Source organism: Rhinatrema bivittatum, chromosome 5, assembly GCF_901001135.1.
Source record: "Rhinatrema bivittatum chromosome 5, aRhiBiv1.1, whole genome shotgun sequence".
Lineage (NCBI taxonomy): Eukaryota > Metazoa > Chordata > Amphibia > Gymnophiona > Rhinatrematidae > Rhinatrema > Rhinatrema bivittatum.
The window spans coordinates 238,552,159-238,569,194 of record NC_042619.1 but is presented as its reverse complement, the minus strand read 5'-3'; the positions used below and the strand labels follow the sequence as shown (position 1 = coordinate 238,569,194).

Below are 17,036 nucleotides of genomic sequence, written 5' to 3'. Positions count from 1 at the left end.
CTGCTATTTTGAAATATTTTGTTGGTATCTGGAAATGTTTTATATGAGTTTTTAATTATTGGATATTCCACTCATCAGCTGTTTCGAAATATGTTCTTTTTGTTGGTACAGTTTTACTGCTGATGATTTTATATTTCTTGATTTGTTTTATAAGGATGGGTGATGTTTCTTTTTTCCTTTGTTACACTGCATACAGAGACTCTGGCTTGTTGCAGTTTCCAATTCAGTTTTTTCTGCATGCTTCTTGTTATGCGTTTTGGTCTCTTTATTCTATGTTAGGTGAGGGACAGCACGTGATTCAGGTGAGGTTTTCTGCTGGCGTGTAGTTTCTGTGTAGGACTCTATAGCAGCCTGACTTGGTCCGTTTTCCTAATAGGAGATGTATTGGTGTCTTAAGGCCTGGTGAAATATTTTCAGAGACTTATTGTACTTTAAAAGTGTGACCTTACATAAAATGCACACATTTACTTGTATTTAGTTTTAAACATATTGTATGGCTCTCATGGAATTACATTTTAAAATATGTGGCGTTTATGGCTCTCTCAGCCAAAAAGGTTCCTGACCCCTGGTCTAGAGGATATGAATGAAGAGAAGAGGCATGAGGGTGGCTTGCGGGAATGACAGCTACTACCTGGAGATAAATACCCTTATTCAATAAACATACTCACTGTTAATGCGATTCCAACATTGCTCTATGCTTCAATGGCAAGAGGAAATGTGGAAAAAAGGATTTGCATTCACAAAAAAGCGGGGGAGTAGCTTGCTTGTTGCGGCGGTTAGTACCCCAAACCAAATAAGTCTGATACTTCACTTTCAATGCATATCCAGCATAGCTCTCTGCTTCAACAGCAGGGGGGAAAGAGGAAAAGAGGATTTATATTCAGGCAACATCCAACAAGGTCTGAATTACATAGTCTGGGTAAACAAATAATTATGGATGTAGCTTGCTTTTTACGGCAGTTACTACCCTGAATCAATTAAGCCTGATACTTCACTTGGAATATATATCCAGTGCAACTCACTGCTTCAACGGCAGTGGGGAATAAAGAAAAGAGGATTTATATTCAGACATCAACCAAAAAGGATTGAATGGCACAGGCTGGGTAAACAAATAAGCGTGGGAGTAGCTTGCTTATTGCGGCAGTTACTACCCCTAACCAATTAAGCTAGATACTTCACTTAGATGCAGCTCCAGCACTGCTCTCTACATCAATGGCGGGGGTGGAAGGTAACTAGAACCAAAAAATTACTAATAAGGGCCAAGAGTAACAGATAAGTATGAGGAAAAAAAAAAGTGTGAAAGCTTACTGGGCAGACTGGATGAGCCATTTGGTCTTCTTCTGCCATCATTTCTATGAGCAACCTTAAGGAATAGCCTTAAGAGGAGAAAACTGTGGTACCTGTTGTAATTATGTGTGTTTGTGGATCCTTGGGTGCTGTGGAAGTGACCACGCCCACGGGGAGGAGCCCCAGCACTAGGCTAGACTCGTACTACACAAACACAAGAGTTCTTTTATTATTAATAAATAAATTTTATAATTAAATAAATAAATAAATAGCTTGAAGAGAACCACCAGAGGTGGCAGTAGTGAGGCAGTCTAGTAGTTGCTGTTTCAGGGATCTCGGCAGAGGGAACCCTTCTCTCCTTGATGACGTCAGGAGGTTCCGCAGCAGGTCTCCCAACGAGGAGATACTGTGGAATCGCATATCAACAGGCAGGGAGAGGAGGCCCTCGAGGAGCGAGTACCCAGGTTAGCATATACCCCGAAGGCAGAGAGAGAGAGAGCTTCCTGAGGCAGCATGGAAGCGGCAGAGTAGCGTAGACAAGAACGGATTAGAGTCCTTGCTAATTTGGGGAGCTAGCAAATGAGTGAATGTAATATACCCGGATGGCGTGACGTCCCCATGAGGGAACGCCCTCGAGGTTCACGCCAAGTGTGGTACAAAGACGTGGGTTGCGCGCGCGCACCCTAGTAGGTACCTGGGAGGAGCAATGGCAGGAGGCTGTACCATAGCCGTTCCGGGGAGGCCAGAGAGGTCAGCTTGTAGACGCAGCGGTAGCCATCTTGCCCAGGTAAGCGGGAGGAGTCATGAATTAGGTGAGGCAAACAGGGTGAAGCCGTCGAGGACCAACTGATGCAACAGTACCCCCCTTCAAATGGCATCCACGCTGTTTCCTACCAGGTCTTGGTTTTTGGGGATGCAAGTGATGAAAGTCCTGTAGCATCTCTTTATCCAGGATATTAGACATTGGTGTCCAAGAGTTTTCTTCAGGGCTATACCCATCCCATGACAGGAGGTATTCCCATACTCTGCCTCGTCTTCTCACATCGAGAACTGCGTCTACTTTATATTCGATGTCTTTTTCTGCATCTACAGGTATCTTTTTGGAGAACTCACTAAGGATCAATGGCTTCAATAGTGAGACATGGAATGCATTGTGGATCTTTAAAGTAGATGGTAGCTTCAGACTGTAGGTGAGATTGCCCAGTCATCGGAGAATGGGAAATGGTCCAATGAAACGCGGAGCGAAGCAAGCTGAAGAAAGTTTAAGTCTTAAGTGCTTCGTGGAAAGCCAGACTATCACCAGGCTTAAAGTCTGGAGCCTTGCAGTGATGAGCATCGTATCCTTTCTTTGCTTGAAGTCCTGCTTTAACAAGCATCTCTTTTGTCTGAGTCCAAAGTTGTTGGATATCTTTGGCAGTAGATTGAGCTGCCGGGGATGACACTGATAACTGAAGTGGTAGTCGTCCGTAGACCACTTCGAATAGTGTTGATCCAGTGGATGTTGCTGGATGAGAATTCATGGCATATTCTGCCCAGGGCAACAGTTCATGCCAATCATTCTGGTGAGTGTTCACGTAGGCACGAATGAACTGCTTGAGTGTTCTGTTCATCCTCTCTATTTGCCTGTTGGATTGAGGATGATATGCCGATGTGAAGTTGAGGGAAATATCGAACTTCTTACATAGTGCCTTCCAGAAGTTAGCCGTGAACTGGGCTCCTCGATCGGAGACTATGTGCTTAGGCAAGCCATGCAGGCGGAAGATGTACATAATGAATAGCTTAGTGAGCTCCATGGCGGTGGGTAAGCCTGGGAGAGCCACAAAATGAGCCATCTTTGAGAACCGATCTACGGTTACCCAAATGGTGTCGTTTCCTCCTGAAGATGGTAAATAGACCATGAAGTCTGTGGCAATGTGTCCATGGTTCTTCTGGCACTGGCAAGGATTGAAGTAGACCCCATGGACGACCCGGCGGCATCTTTTGTTTAGCGCAGGTTATGCAGGAAGTGACATAGGAGAATGTGTCTTCCTTCATGGTGGGCCACCAATAATAGGTCTGAAGTTTAGACAGGGTTCTACGTTGGCCAGGGTGTCCTGAAAGTTTAGAGTCGTGTGCCCAAGCCAATAACTTCTTTCTGAGGTTCTTGGGTACGATGGTCTTTCCTGCAGGTACTGAGTGGGTAGCTGCCAATATGACCTTCTCTGGGTCAATGATGTGTTGCGGATCCTCTGTAATGTCCTCGGAGAGGAATGAGCGAGCTAGAGCATCAGCTCTGATATTCTTATCTCCAGGGCGGTACTTGAGCACAAAGTTGAATCTGTTGAAAAACAGAGACCAACTCGCTTGTCTATGATTCAGGCACTGTGCATGGCGGAGGTACTCCAGATTCTTATGGTCTGTGAAGACCATTACTTGATGTTGCGCTCCTTTGAGCCAAGGGTGCCATTCTTCAAATGCCATCTTAATAGCCAGAAGCTCCTTGTCTCCTTTTCCGTAATTTTTCTCTGCAGGAGAGAAGCGATGGGAGAAGAATGAGCATGGTTGTGGAACCTTTGAATCACCAACCTGGCTTAATACGGCCCCTACGCCAACGTCTGAAGCATTGACCTCCATGATGAAAGTCTTGGAGGGATCTGGGTGTCGAAGACACAGCTTGCTTGAAAAGGCATCTTTTAGTTTCTGGAATGCAGCTATAGCCTCTGGAGATCAATTAGCAACATTGGCACCTTTCTCCGTCATAGCTGTAAGCGACACTGTAAGTGAAGAGTAATTCTTGATGAAAGTCCTGTAATAGTTGGTAAAACCTAAGAAGCGTCTGAGAGCTTTTAACCCGGTCGGTTGTGCCCATTTCTGGATACTCTCCAGCTTCTGAGGATCCATTTGAAAGCCTTGATTGGAGACGATGTAGCCTAAGAAAGGCACTGACTGTGACATTCACATTTGGATAGCTAGGCGTAGAGATGGTTCTCACGGAGCCTCTGTAGTACTCTCTTAACATCCTCCAGATGAGTGGTCATCTTGAGAGAAAATCAAGATGTTGTCCAAGTAAATAACACACTTATAGAGGAGATCCCGGAAAATGTCGTTCATGAAATTTTGAAAGACAGCCGGGGTATTGCACAGGCCGAAGGGCATCACTAGATATTCAAAGTGGCCGTCCCAAGTGTTGAAGGCCGTCTTCCACTCATCACCAGCTCAAATGCGAAGTAAATTGTAGGCTCCTTTCAGATCCAGTTTGGAAAAGATTTGAGCTCCTTGTAGTCTGTCAAATAGCTCTGATATCAGAGGCAGAGGATAGCAATCTTTTATTGTTATTTCGTTGAGGTCTCTGTAATCTATACATGGACATAGTGTACCGTCCTTTTTGCCCACAAAGAAAAAGCCTGCGTCAGCAGGGGACTTGAATGGTCTTATGAAGCCTTTTTGGAGGTTTTCCTGAATATATTCAGACATGGCTTTATTTTCTGCCACAGACAGGGGGTATACTCTACCCTTGGGTGGCTCCTTATTAGGCTTCGGATTAATAGCGCAGTCATAAGGTCTGTGAGGCAGAAGTACATCTGCAGCTTCTTTTGAAAAGACATCTTGGAAAGATGCATATTGAGGCGGCAACCCCGGCATTACTGGGATGGTAGGCATACAGGGTAACGGAGCTACCTCCTTCAGGCATTTATTATGGCAGTCTGGACCCCATCTTGACAGTTCTAGTGTAGCCCAATTGAACTGAGGCATATGCTGCTGCAGCCAAGGTAATCCCAGTACTATAGGGTGCATGGCCTTCTCTAAAACAAAGAAGGAGATGGTCTCAGAATGGAAGGCACCGTCCATAGACACACTGGTTTGGTGCGTAGTGTTGCTTCACCCGGTAATGGCTCTCAATGGATGGATGAAAGAAGTAGTGGAGGCTTCATAGTGGAAGTGGGGATCCGTAGGTGCTCCACTAATCGTAGAATGAAATTGCCTCCTGCTCCGGAGTCCAAAGATAATGGAAGAGAGAGCGGAGGAGAAGGAGTGGTGAGACCTAAGAAGAGTCCTCCCGCAGGACTTAGGTCTGCCAGTTTCCCGGACATATAGGGCAAGTTTGGACAGCATGACCAGCTTGTCCACAGTACATATACAGCCCTAATTTCTTCCACATTCTTCTCTCTTTTGATGTCAGGGGGCTGCGGCCTAACTGCATAAGGTTCTTCTTCGCTGGCTGCTGGGACCGAAGGAACAGGCCTGGGTGTGGACTTGACTCGAACTTTACCCAGAAAGGGTCTCCTGGAAGTCTTGTCTCTTAAACCTTATAGCGAAGTTGGCAATCGATCCCTGTTGCCAATTTCACTAGTTCAGCCAAGGACTCAGGCATTTCATGAGCGGCGAGTTCGTCTTCCAGGCGGGAGTTCAGTCCTTCAAAGAAGAGGGTCTTCAGGCATCTTGGGTCCCAGGATAATTCAGACGCCAGTGTCTTGAATTCTATAGTGAAGTCAGCTAGTGGTTTGTTCCCTTGTTTCAGGTGAACTAAAGAAGAACCTGCAATGGTATACCGGGCAGGATCATTGAAAACTGACTTAAAGAGTTTGAGAAATCCTTGAAGGTCATGAAGAATCGGATCCTCGCGCTCCCACAGCAAAGAGGCCCAAGACAATGCTCATCCATCTAGATACGACAGGATATAGGTGGTCTTGGCATAGGCTGTAATGCAAAGTGCATGCAGCACTGGTTAATGAAGTCTCTGCATTTCCAGACTTCTCCCGAGAAGCGGGTGGGAGCTGCAAGAGGCACAATAGTCTTGACCGTCACCTCAGACGGTTTAGCTTCTTTACCTGACGTGGAAGGAGAGTTCATCTGTGTGTGCAGTAGATTAGATGCAGTGGTCAGTCCCTCCAGCGCAGTCTGCTGTTCGGAGATCTGCTGGGCCAGGCCTGGAATGGCCTGCAACGCAGTGAACTGAGCCGGATCCATGGAGTTAGCAATCTGTTGCAATTATGTGTGTTTGTGGATCCTTGGGTGCTGTGAAGGTGACCATGCCCATGGGGAGGAGCCCCGTGAGGAGCCACAACACTGAGCTAGACTCGTACTACACAAACACGAGTTCTTTTATTAAACAGCTTGAAGAGAACCACCAGACGTTGCAGTAGTGAGGCAGTCTAGTAGTTGTAGTCTCAGGGACCTCGGCAGAAGAAGCCCTTCTCTCCTTGATGACATCAGGAGGTTCCGCAGCAGGTCTCCCAGCGAGGAGATACCATGGATGAGATAGACAGAGTTAGAGTACTCACTAGGTGTTTGCTGTTGATATACGATTCCACCAGGTCTGTTGTAGAAGGTACAGGCACCGAGGCAGGGAGAGCAGGCCCTCGAGGAGCGAGTACCTGTTCCCTGTAAGGCACCTGAAATAAAGCAGAGGGCCCCCGAGGAGCGGGTACCCAGGTTAGCAGTTACCCCGAAGGCAGAGAGAGAGAGAGCTTCCTGAGGCAGCATGGAAGCGGCAGAGTAGCATAGACAAGAACGGATTCGAGTCCTTGCTAACTCGGGGAGCTAGCAAATGAGTGAAGGTAATATACCCGGATGGCGTGACGTCAGAATGAGGGAATGCCCGCGAGGTTCGCACCAAGTGTGGTACAAAGATGTGGGTTGCGCGCGCGCACCCTAGTAGGTACCTGGAAGGAGCAATGGCGGGAGGCTGCACCATAGCCGTTTCGGGGATGCCAGAGAGGTCGGCTTGTAGACGCGGCAGTATCCATCTTGCCCAGGAAAGCGGGAAGAGCCGTGAATAAGGTGAGGCAAACGGGGTGAAGCCGTCGAGGACCGACGGAAGCAACAGTACCATCTGCTGGAAACAGAATACTGGCAGGCTGGTGTCAGCTCGGAGATATATAGGGAGTGTTATCAGTGAGCCTGTTCTCTGTCTTCATCTGCTGGCTAGCATGCATATCCCACTGGTTTGGCCTTGATCTGACTGGATGAAGAGAAAGAATACAATTTTGGCCTTATGAAGTCTTTGCTTGCAGAACCTGATGTTTTCCAATTATATATTCATTTGGATTGGAAATGCATAACTTTGTGTTGAAATAAAAATCTGCCTTTACACAACTCTCGGAACTAGAGAGAATAAAAAAAAATTTCAAACAGTTCATCTTAAGTCAGCCAATGAGATTTGGCTTTCAGTATGTGTCCTGGAATTCAAAAGCTAATTGATCTATGGTTTCTTGGTTCTGATTTAGATACCCTTCAAATACAGGACTTCATACATCTGCCAATAGTCCCAAGGAATTTGTCTTATTTTGATTATGGAAGCATTAGGTACAGTGATTGGGCAACCACTTCATAAATTTCTGGTACTACCACCAAATGAATTTCATTTAGTACTGGTATCACATTCATTTTTGCAGTCCAGTTCTCTTCCACCCCTAGCTTGTACAAACCTCATGATCTCTAATATTTGGGTCTAGCTAAATTAGTTTCCTCAACTGTTTCTTTCACCATATCCCCTTCGAGATAGGAACACTCCCAAGGTAGATTTCAATTGCCTACCTGTCTTCTCATGTGTCCATTTAAGGTTCTAATGTTAATTCATAAGGCCATTTATGGAGGCTGACTTCATGAACTTAAACACCACTTGGCACCTTGCATGACTTTCCATCTGCTCCGTTCCTGTGGGAAGGCCCTATTGGCTATCCCCCGGGAATTCCCAGAGGGAATTCATGGTTGTTGGGCCTTTACTATGGAATTCACTGCCTTGTGACTGTGTGGGGAACCGATTACTTATTGTTTAGAGATGTAATTAATGGTCTGTTGTTCACGATTCATAATGCTCCCTAATATTTTTTATTTTTTCAGACAGTAGTAAATCTCCCATTGCTCAGGAAGTAAATCAGAAATTTTTATTTATAATTATATATATATATATATATATATAAGTTTGTGTCTTGGCCAATTAGACCAGGTTGTGTTGTTGTACATCTGTTATGTAAGGTTTGGTTTTATGTGGTTATGTATGTAATTTTGTGATCTATTATGAACATCTTTTTGGACATGTGGAATATATATTTTTTAAAATAAATAAAATACTGAAACAATATAAAATTGAGTCTTTCTACTTTGTTCCCATATTTAAAGTGTAATGAAACAGGAACAAATTACACCCTCTTTCCTCTGTTCCAGTCCATTTGCCTCTTGGATCCCTACTTTATACTAGTTTCTGCCATATTTAAAAAGGTGCACACAATTTTTAAAAAGTTGTACGAACAAGCTTTTAAGACATAAAATGAGAAAACCAGAGATGAGTGTAAAAAAAATTAGACATGTAGATACTTGGAAGTTAATGCAGTTTCTTTCAATACCACACAGTAAAACCTATTGCGGCAATAACCTACCTCCTGCATCGAGAACAATGTCCACGCCTAGGCCACCTGTTTCCTCCAAGCAACTTTCTGCAAGGTCAACTTTTCCACTAGAAACATCTATTACCCGAGCTGCATGAGACAGGAAGTTTACATTACACTATGCACAAAAAAACCTTGAGAATGCAGAACATAAGTAAACTGTTTCTATTCCCCAAAATTCGTAATAGGCACATAAATGCTTGGAGAGAGGAAGAATTGCAATCTGAACATTCCCATTTAAGAAACAAAACAGCTAGATGAAATATCTATGCACAGAAAAATTTCAAAGTAAGATTAAGCCCGAATTTTAAATCGCCGGCATGCATAAAATCCTGGGGTTACACGTATGGCCGGGCCCTGCATGCGCTGAGTGCATTTTAGAAGAGGCCCAGCCACATGCGTAACTCCCGATATGCGCAGAAGTGCCGGGCCTGAAGAAAGGGGCAGGCCAGGGGTGGGCTGGGTCAGCCCCATGAGAAGCTGCCCCGAGGAACTGAGCGCCGGCCTGCTGCCAGTGCGCAGACTTTAGTTCTGTTTCGGAGGAGCAGTAAGTATAAAACAAAACATTTGGGGATAGTTAGGGTAGGTAAGACCATAAGAACATGCCATGCTGGGTCAGACCAAGGGTCCATCAAGCCCAGCATCCTGTTTCCAACAGTGGCCAATCCAGGCTACAAGTACCTGGCAAATACCCAAACACTATCCCATGCTACTGATGCCAGTAATAGCAGTGGCTATTTTCTAAGTCAACTTGATTAATAGCAGGTAATAAACTTCTTCTCCAAGAACTTATCCAAACCTTTTTTAAACCGAGCTACACTAACTGCACTAACCACATACCCTGGCAACAAATTCCAGAGCTTAATTGTGCGTTGCGTGAAAAACATTTTTCTCTGATTAGTTTTAAATGTGCCACATGCTAACTTCATAGAGTGCCCCGTAGTCCTATTATCTGAAAGTGTAAATAACTGATTCACATTTACCCGTTCTAGACCTCTCATGATTTTAAATACCTCTATCATATCCCCCCTCAGCCGTCTCTTCTCCAAGCTGAACAGTCCTAACCTCTTTAGTCTTTCCTCATAGGGGAACTGTTCCATCCCCTTTATCATTTTGGTCGCCTTTCTCTGTACCTTCTCCATTGCAACTATAGGAGTCGGGGAGGAGAGGGGAAGAGGGAGGAAGGATAGGTTTAAGGAGCAGACTGGGAGGGAACTGGGCAAAGGCCTGATCGCGTCGCCTCGCAATTCTTTTAAAATACACACCCCCTGCGTACGTGGAGGCCACCCACCCGCACATGTGCATGCAGAAATTCAAATTCGGTGTGCATGTGCATGCGGAATTCGCATTTTACAACATGCACATAAGCACATAAGAACTTGCCAAGCTGGGTCAGACCAAGGGTCCATCAAGCTCAGCATCTTGTTTCCAACAGAGGCCAAACCATGCCACAAGAACCTGGCAATTACCCAAACACCAAGAAGATCCTATGCTATTGATGCAATTAATAGCAGTGGCTATTCCCTAAGTAAACTTGATTAATAGCAGCTAATGGACTTCTCCAAGAACTTATCCAAAACCTTTTTGAACCCAGCTACACTAACTGCACTAACCACATCCTCTGGCAACAAATTCCAGAGCTTAATTGTGCGTTGAGTGAAAGAATTTTCACCGATTATTCTTAAATGTGCTACTTGCTATATTCATGGAATGCCCCCTAGTCCTTCTATTATCCGAAAGTGTAAATAACTGATTCACATTTACCCGTTCAAGACCTCTCATGATCTTAAAGACCTCTATCATATCTCTCCCTCAGCCGTCTCTTCTCCAAGCTGAACAGCCCTAACCTCTTCAGCCTTTCCTCATAGGGGAGCTGTTCCATCCCCTTTATCATTTTGGTTGCCCTTCTCTGTATCTTCTCCATCGCAACTATATCTTTTTTGAGATGTGGTGACCAGAATTGTACACAGTATTCAAGGTGCGGTCTCACCATGGAGCGATACAGAAGCATTATGACATTTTCCGTTTTATTAACCATTCCCTTCCTAATAATTCCTAACATTCTGTTATAACATGTGCAGACACGCATGGGAACCGCGCGCACACAGACACCCGCACGTTTTAAAAAAAATCTACCCCTTAGTGAATAGGAAATATTTTGGTTCGTTCGCCTTAAGTATATTCATCGGTAGTACAGTTCTTCATAGGAAAAAGGAGAACACTAAATTCATCCTGGATGTTTAGGTATCACATGATTTATCTCACATTCATTTGCTCAAACTTGTATCTTCTGTAAATGAAGGCTCAATTGCTAACGTGCAATGTGTTTTGAACAGATTCCTGTAACTTTGATTAAAATGAACAGAAACAGAGATGTCAGCAGAAAAGGACTATTTGCCCTCAACTCCCGAGTCTGCCCATTTTGTGCCTGCCCACTGCGCTGTCACATGATCTTCTCACTCCCTCCCTCCTGCCACAAAGGTCCCTTTGTGTATATTTTTCTATTGAATCTGAACTGGAAAGCATTTGATCATTCCTTGTGTTCTTCATCCTTAAGCTTCAGAGCAAAATGGTGCAGAAGGTGGTCTTACATGCAATATTAGAAATTGAAAAAAAAAATAACTTCCACATGTAGAAGGATTATGTCTGTGGCCTCTCTTCAGATTTAATGTCATAAAATTTGAGTCTGAGTAGATAATTATAAAATTCATGTGAAGGATTGGTCTGTACTCATATGGATAACCTCTCCCTTGTGGTATATGGATGGTTTCAATCTGTTAAATGATTAGATTCAGGCCTGTTTAAAAAAGAGATTGATTGCTAATCCTGGAAATATCAATATATCTTTTCAACAAGCTACAATTTAAGATTATTCAGCAAACAGAAAAAATATAAAAACTAAAATGTATACTTACCAACTAGTGGCTGTCTGATGCCTAGTGAAAGGAGAAAATAGCAAAGGACTTTGAAAAGGAAATAGTATTGATTTACAAACACAAACAGCAAAATATCAGCCTCTAATATTAAATTAATTCATTGGAGAACATAAATGTATCTTCCAAAACTGAATGCTGAGGAAAATATTATTTTTTGAAACCATTATACCTTTCTGAAAGGTACAGTATTTTTCTAGTATAAAAACAAAAATGTCAAACTATTTTCCTTATGAACTAGCCTGAAAGACAGAGAAAACAGTGGTATGATGATACCAGCTTGTTAACTGTTGACTATAAACATGGAGTGAAGGAGCAGTCTACTGATTGGAGCAGTGGGCCGAGAACCAGAGAAGCCAGGGTTCACTGCGGCTCCTTATGACCTTGGGCAAGTCACTTCACCTTCCATTGCCTCAGATACAAACTTAGAATGTGAGCCCTCTGGGGACAGGGAAAATACCTCCAGTACCCAAATGTAACTCACGTTGAGCTACAATGAAAAAAAGGCATGAGCTAAAATGCACACACAAAAAAAAAAAAAATGACTGCTGGTTTCTCCTAAGAGAGCAGTTTATTTGAACTTTTATTTATTTATTTAAAAGGTTTTCTATACCTTCGTTTAGTAATGCACCATCACAACGGTTTACAATTAGGCACGTAAATAAGTCTGGTTTGGTTTATGAATTATCTAGAGGGTGCCAATAAATTTTTCGGTTAAAATAATATACTCTATGTGGGAAGTGGATTGGAATTTCCATTTGTATGATTACTAGGATAATCATATACTTTTTATACTGTCCTTCTCTTAAATTAATACTTAGTTATAATAAAAATAAAAAGTAAGCAATTACGCTTTTAGGTGTTCTTACGCTGTGTGTAGGTGTTCTTACTCACCAATCTCACACACACACACCATGGAAAGTCGATACCCCTTTGACGCACTGACACAACAAAATGTGACAAATGTTCAGACTTGCATATATTTAAAATTAATTTTTTCCTACTCTAACACTCCACACCTTTCAGGAAAAAAGGAAAATTAGTTCTTACCTGATAATTTTTGTTCCTGTAGTACCACGGATCAGTCCAGACAACTGGGTTTTGTCTCCCCTCCAGCAGATGGAGACAGAGAAGTTTTAAACAAACAACCCTTGCATATATGCCAAGATGCCACCCACAGTGCCTCAGTCTTACTCAATGCCAAAGCAGAATGGAATAATAACCAACTATGTACAGCTAACTACTTTTAACTACCATCCCCAATGTAATAAGGCTCAGTCAAACCCCCAACGGGGAACAGGACCCGCTGAACCAGGAGAACAAGCGAATAAGGAAATGCAATACTAATACCAAGAAAAGAATTGCGCGAGCGGACTCTGTTATTTTTGAGTACACAGCAGTGGCCGGGCTCTGGGCTGATCCGTGGTACTACAGGAACGAAAATAATAAAGTAAGAACTAATTTTCCTTTCCCTGTACGAATCCGGATCAGTCCAGACACTGGGATGTACCAGAGCTAACTTACCTAGGGTGGGAGCCAGAGAGGCCCACTCGGAGCACTCCTTCTCCAAATCCCCCGGAATCCGGAGCTCGAACATTCAATCTGTAATGCTTCGCAAAAGTGTGTAAAGACTTCCAAGTAGCCGCCCTGCAGATTTCCTGTGGCAAAACTTGATGACATTCTGCCCATGAAACAGCTTGTGACCATGTAGAGTGAGCACGAAGTCCCACTGGTACTGTCTTACCATGTAGTAAATACGCAGAACCAATAGCTTCCTTCAGCCAACGAGCTATTGTAGTTTTTGAGGCCATATTACCTCGCTTTGGACCACTCCACAAAACAAAGAGATGGTCTGATACACGAAAAGGATTCGTAACCTCCAGATATCACAGCAGAGCCCTGCAGACATCCAGTTTCCTTAAATCTTTAGCAACCGGATCCGATCAGTCCAAATCTGAAAAGGAGGGGAGATCGATTGACTGATTCAAATGAAAGGACGACACTACCTTTGGAAGAAAGGAAGGAACCGTCCGTAAGGAAACCCCTGAATCTGAAAACCTCAAAAAAGGTTCTCTGCACGACAACGCCTGTAACTCTGACACAGGATGTGCCGAAGAAATCGCTACCAAGAACACTACTTTCAGCGTGAGATCCTTCAGCATCTACCACTTTATAGGCTCAAAAGGCGAAGCACAAAGCCAAGAGGACCAAACTGAGGTTCCAGGAAGGACACGGGTAATGTAGCAGCGGCAGTAAGTACTTTACTTCTTGAAGAAAACGAGCAACATCAGGATTTAATGCCAACGCTGCCCTCTAGATCTTACCTCGAAGACAACCAAGCGCCGCAACCTGTACGTGAAGTGAACTACAGGAGAGACCTTTAGAAAGGCCGGCTTGAAGAAAACCCAGGATGTCCGATACTGACGCTCACATAGGAATTACCGAGTGAATCACACACCATGCCTCAAAAACCTTCCAGACTCTGACATAAGGCAGAGAAGTAGATGCTTTGTGCGAGCGCAACAACGTAGCCACTACCGCATCAGAATAACCTTTGTTCTCAAGAGGAGGTTATACAGCTGCAACGCAGTGAGTAAAACTTGAATGTAAATATTTGCTGAAGTAAGCATGCCTCCAAAAAGAAAAGGGAGAGTTCGGGTCCACCCTCCTATTACTCCCTCTAATTCCACTCAACGTTTAATAACAACTTATACTCCGGTGTTAGTGTCTTCAAGAGAGGAGACTAACCCCGCTACGGCTTTAGAGATAGGAGCTCTATCGCCGTCTGGGGATGTGACTCTGTCCCCTCCTGATCCCCGGCGCCTAATAATGATGTCCCCAACTGATTCCTCCGAAACTGTCGGTGAGTTAAAAGCCGAAGGGGCATTAACGGAACCGACAAGGGTGGAGTTCGGAAGTGAACACCCTAGCCTACTTGAATCTCCTGAATGCACCGTGAGAGGTGAAGTAGTTGGTAACACAGCTGCTATATCTACATCTACTCCTGATCAAGGAGTTGGAGAGAGAAAAGGAACGCTGGGGTCAGTGGGTGAATGTCCAGCTGATCGAATGGGTATAACAACTCATTTTGTGATTCCAACAAAACCGGCAGTAGTGACACTTGATTCATTATGGGACTTAGTAGCAGGCTTAAGTAAAGCTCTTTTTGAGACCAATGCAAATGTGGGTATCTTGAATAAAAAGGTTGAGAAAATAGAAGAAAAATTAGAAAATATAGAACCCAGATTGAACAAGATTGAAGCTGTATGTGAAAATAATACTTCTGTTCAATTAAAATTACTAAAAGATGTTACATCAGCTTCTCGTAGAATAGAATATCTTGAGAATTATTCTAAACACCTTAACCTTAGATTTACTAATTTTCCTAGAATTGTGGGTCAGCCAATAGAGATGACTTTGAAAAAATATTTCCTTGAAAATTTAAAGCTGAATGAACAGGGGTTACCCTGTATCTTGAAGCAAACTTTCCTTAATACCCCACAATTGGTTAAACCTTCTACCTCAAAACAGGTTGAGATTATGAATAATTTGACTGGATACCTAGAGGATTCATCATTAGAATTGTATGATCGAGCAACTCTTTTGGTTACCTTTATCAATGTGCAAGATATAGGTATCGTTATGAGAAATTTCTTTAAGAATATCTCTTCTCCCTTTTATGGAGCAGAGGTAAGAATTTACCCGGACCTTGCTCGCTTAACGCAGCAAAGGAGAAGGGAATTCTTACTAATGAGAGCACAAGTTAAAAGTTTAGGATATTCTTTTGTTTTAAGATATCCAAGTAAGTGCATTGTGAAAAAAGGAGATGAATGTTTTGTGTTCTTTTACCCAGAACAACTTAAGTCTTTTGTTAATGCTAGGGTTGTAACTGTAATATCTCTTAGGACACACTAAGTGGGATCTAGTTTATATATTAAAGACACTATAAGACAGCTGATATTTTCTTAAATTGAGTTACCTATATTTACTCCTATGAATTCACCTCCTCAATTTCTTTTGTAAGATTAGGCCAGGTATAGTGATATTATACATGGATATGTATATAACTGTAGTGGCTATATCTCTTTTCCGTTGTAAGTTGTATCTTACTTTATATATTTGAAAAATTCAATAAAGAATAAATATTAAAAAAAAAAAAAAAAAAGAATAACCTTTGTTCTTTAACTGTTGCCTTTCAAAAGCCATGCCGCTAGACAAAGTGATCCGCCTCTTCCAAACAGACGGACCCCTGCTGAAGAAGAGCCACAGACTCCCGAAACCGCAGTGGCTCCGCGGCGGTCAGATTGAGCAGATCCGCAAACCAAGGATGTCTCGGCCACTCTGGAGCCACTAGGATCACCTCTGCCGGATGGAGCTCTATCCTCCGGATCACCTTGCCTATCAGAGGCCATGGAGGAAACACGTACAGCAAGATGTTCGCTGGCCAGGGAAGAACCAGGGCATCGACGCCTGTCTCCCTTCGATGACTGTAGAAGCGTGGAGCCTTGGTATTCTTGAATGTGGCCATCAGATCCATGCAAGGCATGCCCCACGTGTCGCAGATTAATTGAAACGCCTCGTCGGACAATTCCCATTCCCTGGGATCTAGATGGTGATGACTGAGGAAGTCTGCCTGCATGTTGTCTACCCTGGCAATGTGAGATGCCGCAATGCTGACGAGGTGCTGTTCCCGCCCAGGTCATCAATTGTAGCGCCTCCAGAGCCACTGGTCGACTGGACCCGAAGCACCCTCCCCCCTCCAGAAGGTGTTTGCTGCGGAGAGAGCGAAGGGGTAAAATTCCCTCCCCCACCGCGTTCCGTGCGGCTGCCTGAAGTGATCCCAAAATGGCTGCCATTCCCACGCTCGGCGGGAATGGCTCAGCTGATCCTGTGCAACTCGTCTGGAGCCGCGGGGCTCGAATCCGACCCTCCCGAGGCGAAACAGAGGGTCCTTCGCCGCCCTGCAAGCAGTCAGAACAGAGGCCTATGTGCGGCAGGAAGAACCCCGGGGCATGCTCGGTCCGGCAAAAATCAAAGTTAACCAACACGGCGAAAACAGCGGCGCAGCTCGGCGGGAAACACACAAAGTACAAGAGACGGCGCAGTAAAGACAGAAAAATGTTTTTTTTCCTGGAAGTTCAAACTTGCCTGATCGCTGTCCCTGGTTCTGGAGCAGCTCCTGCTCCTGCTGGGGTGAGTGAGCCGGGCTCCCCGGTATCACCCTAGTGCTGCTTTCAAACTGTTACAGGGCCCTCAACCCTTAGCAGCAGCTGCCTCGACCAGGAGGATGGTCCCCTCAGGACCTGGCAAACCCTTGGAGGCTGACAGACCTTCTGTCGGCGAGCTACCGTTCTCCTCCTGTCCTTTTTTTTTTTTTTTTTACCTACAAAAAAATTAAAAGAACACAATCCCCTAATTTGATAAACTTAAAATTCCTGACTCCCAATCT

General features: G+C 44.0%; 1 protein-coding gene across 3 annotated transcripts in view; it reads right to left on the bottom strand.

Annotated features, from left to right (window-relative positions):
• The window catches only part of CRYZL1 (crystallin zeta like 1), a 138,860-nt gene that overhangs the window by 19,408 nt on the left and 102,416 nt on the right, over positions 1 to 17,036 (bottom strand). For all 3 annotated transcript variants that reach the window (XM_029603541.1, XM_029603543.1, XM_029603542.1), the window contains 2 exons: positions 11,570 to 11,590; positions 8,646 to 8,744 (listed from right to left, as the gene is read on the bottom strand). In XM_029603541.1, coding sequence (XP_029459401.1) covers positions 8,646 to 8,744; positions 11,570 to 11,590 — 120 coding nt within the window. The remainder of the gene's footprint in view (positions 1 to 8,645; positions 8,745 to 11,569; positions 11,591 to 17,036) is intronic.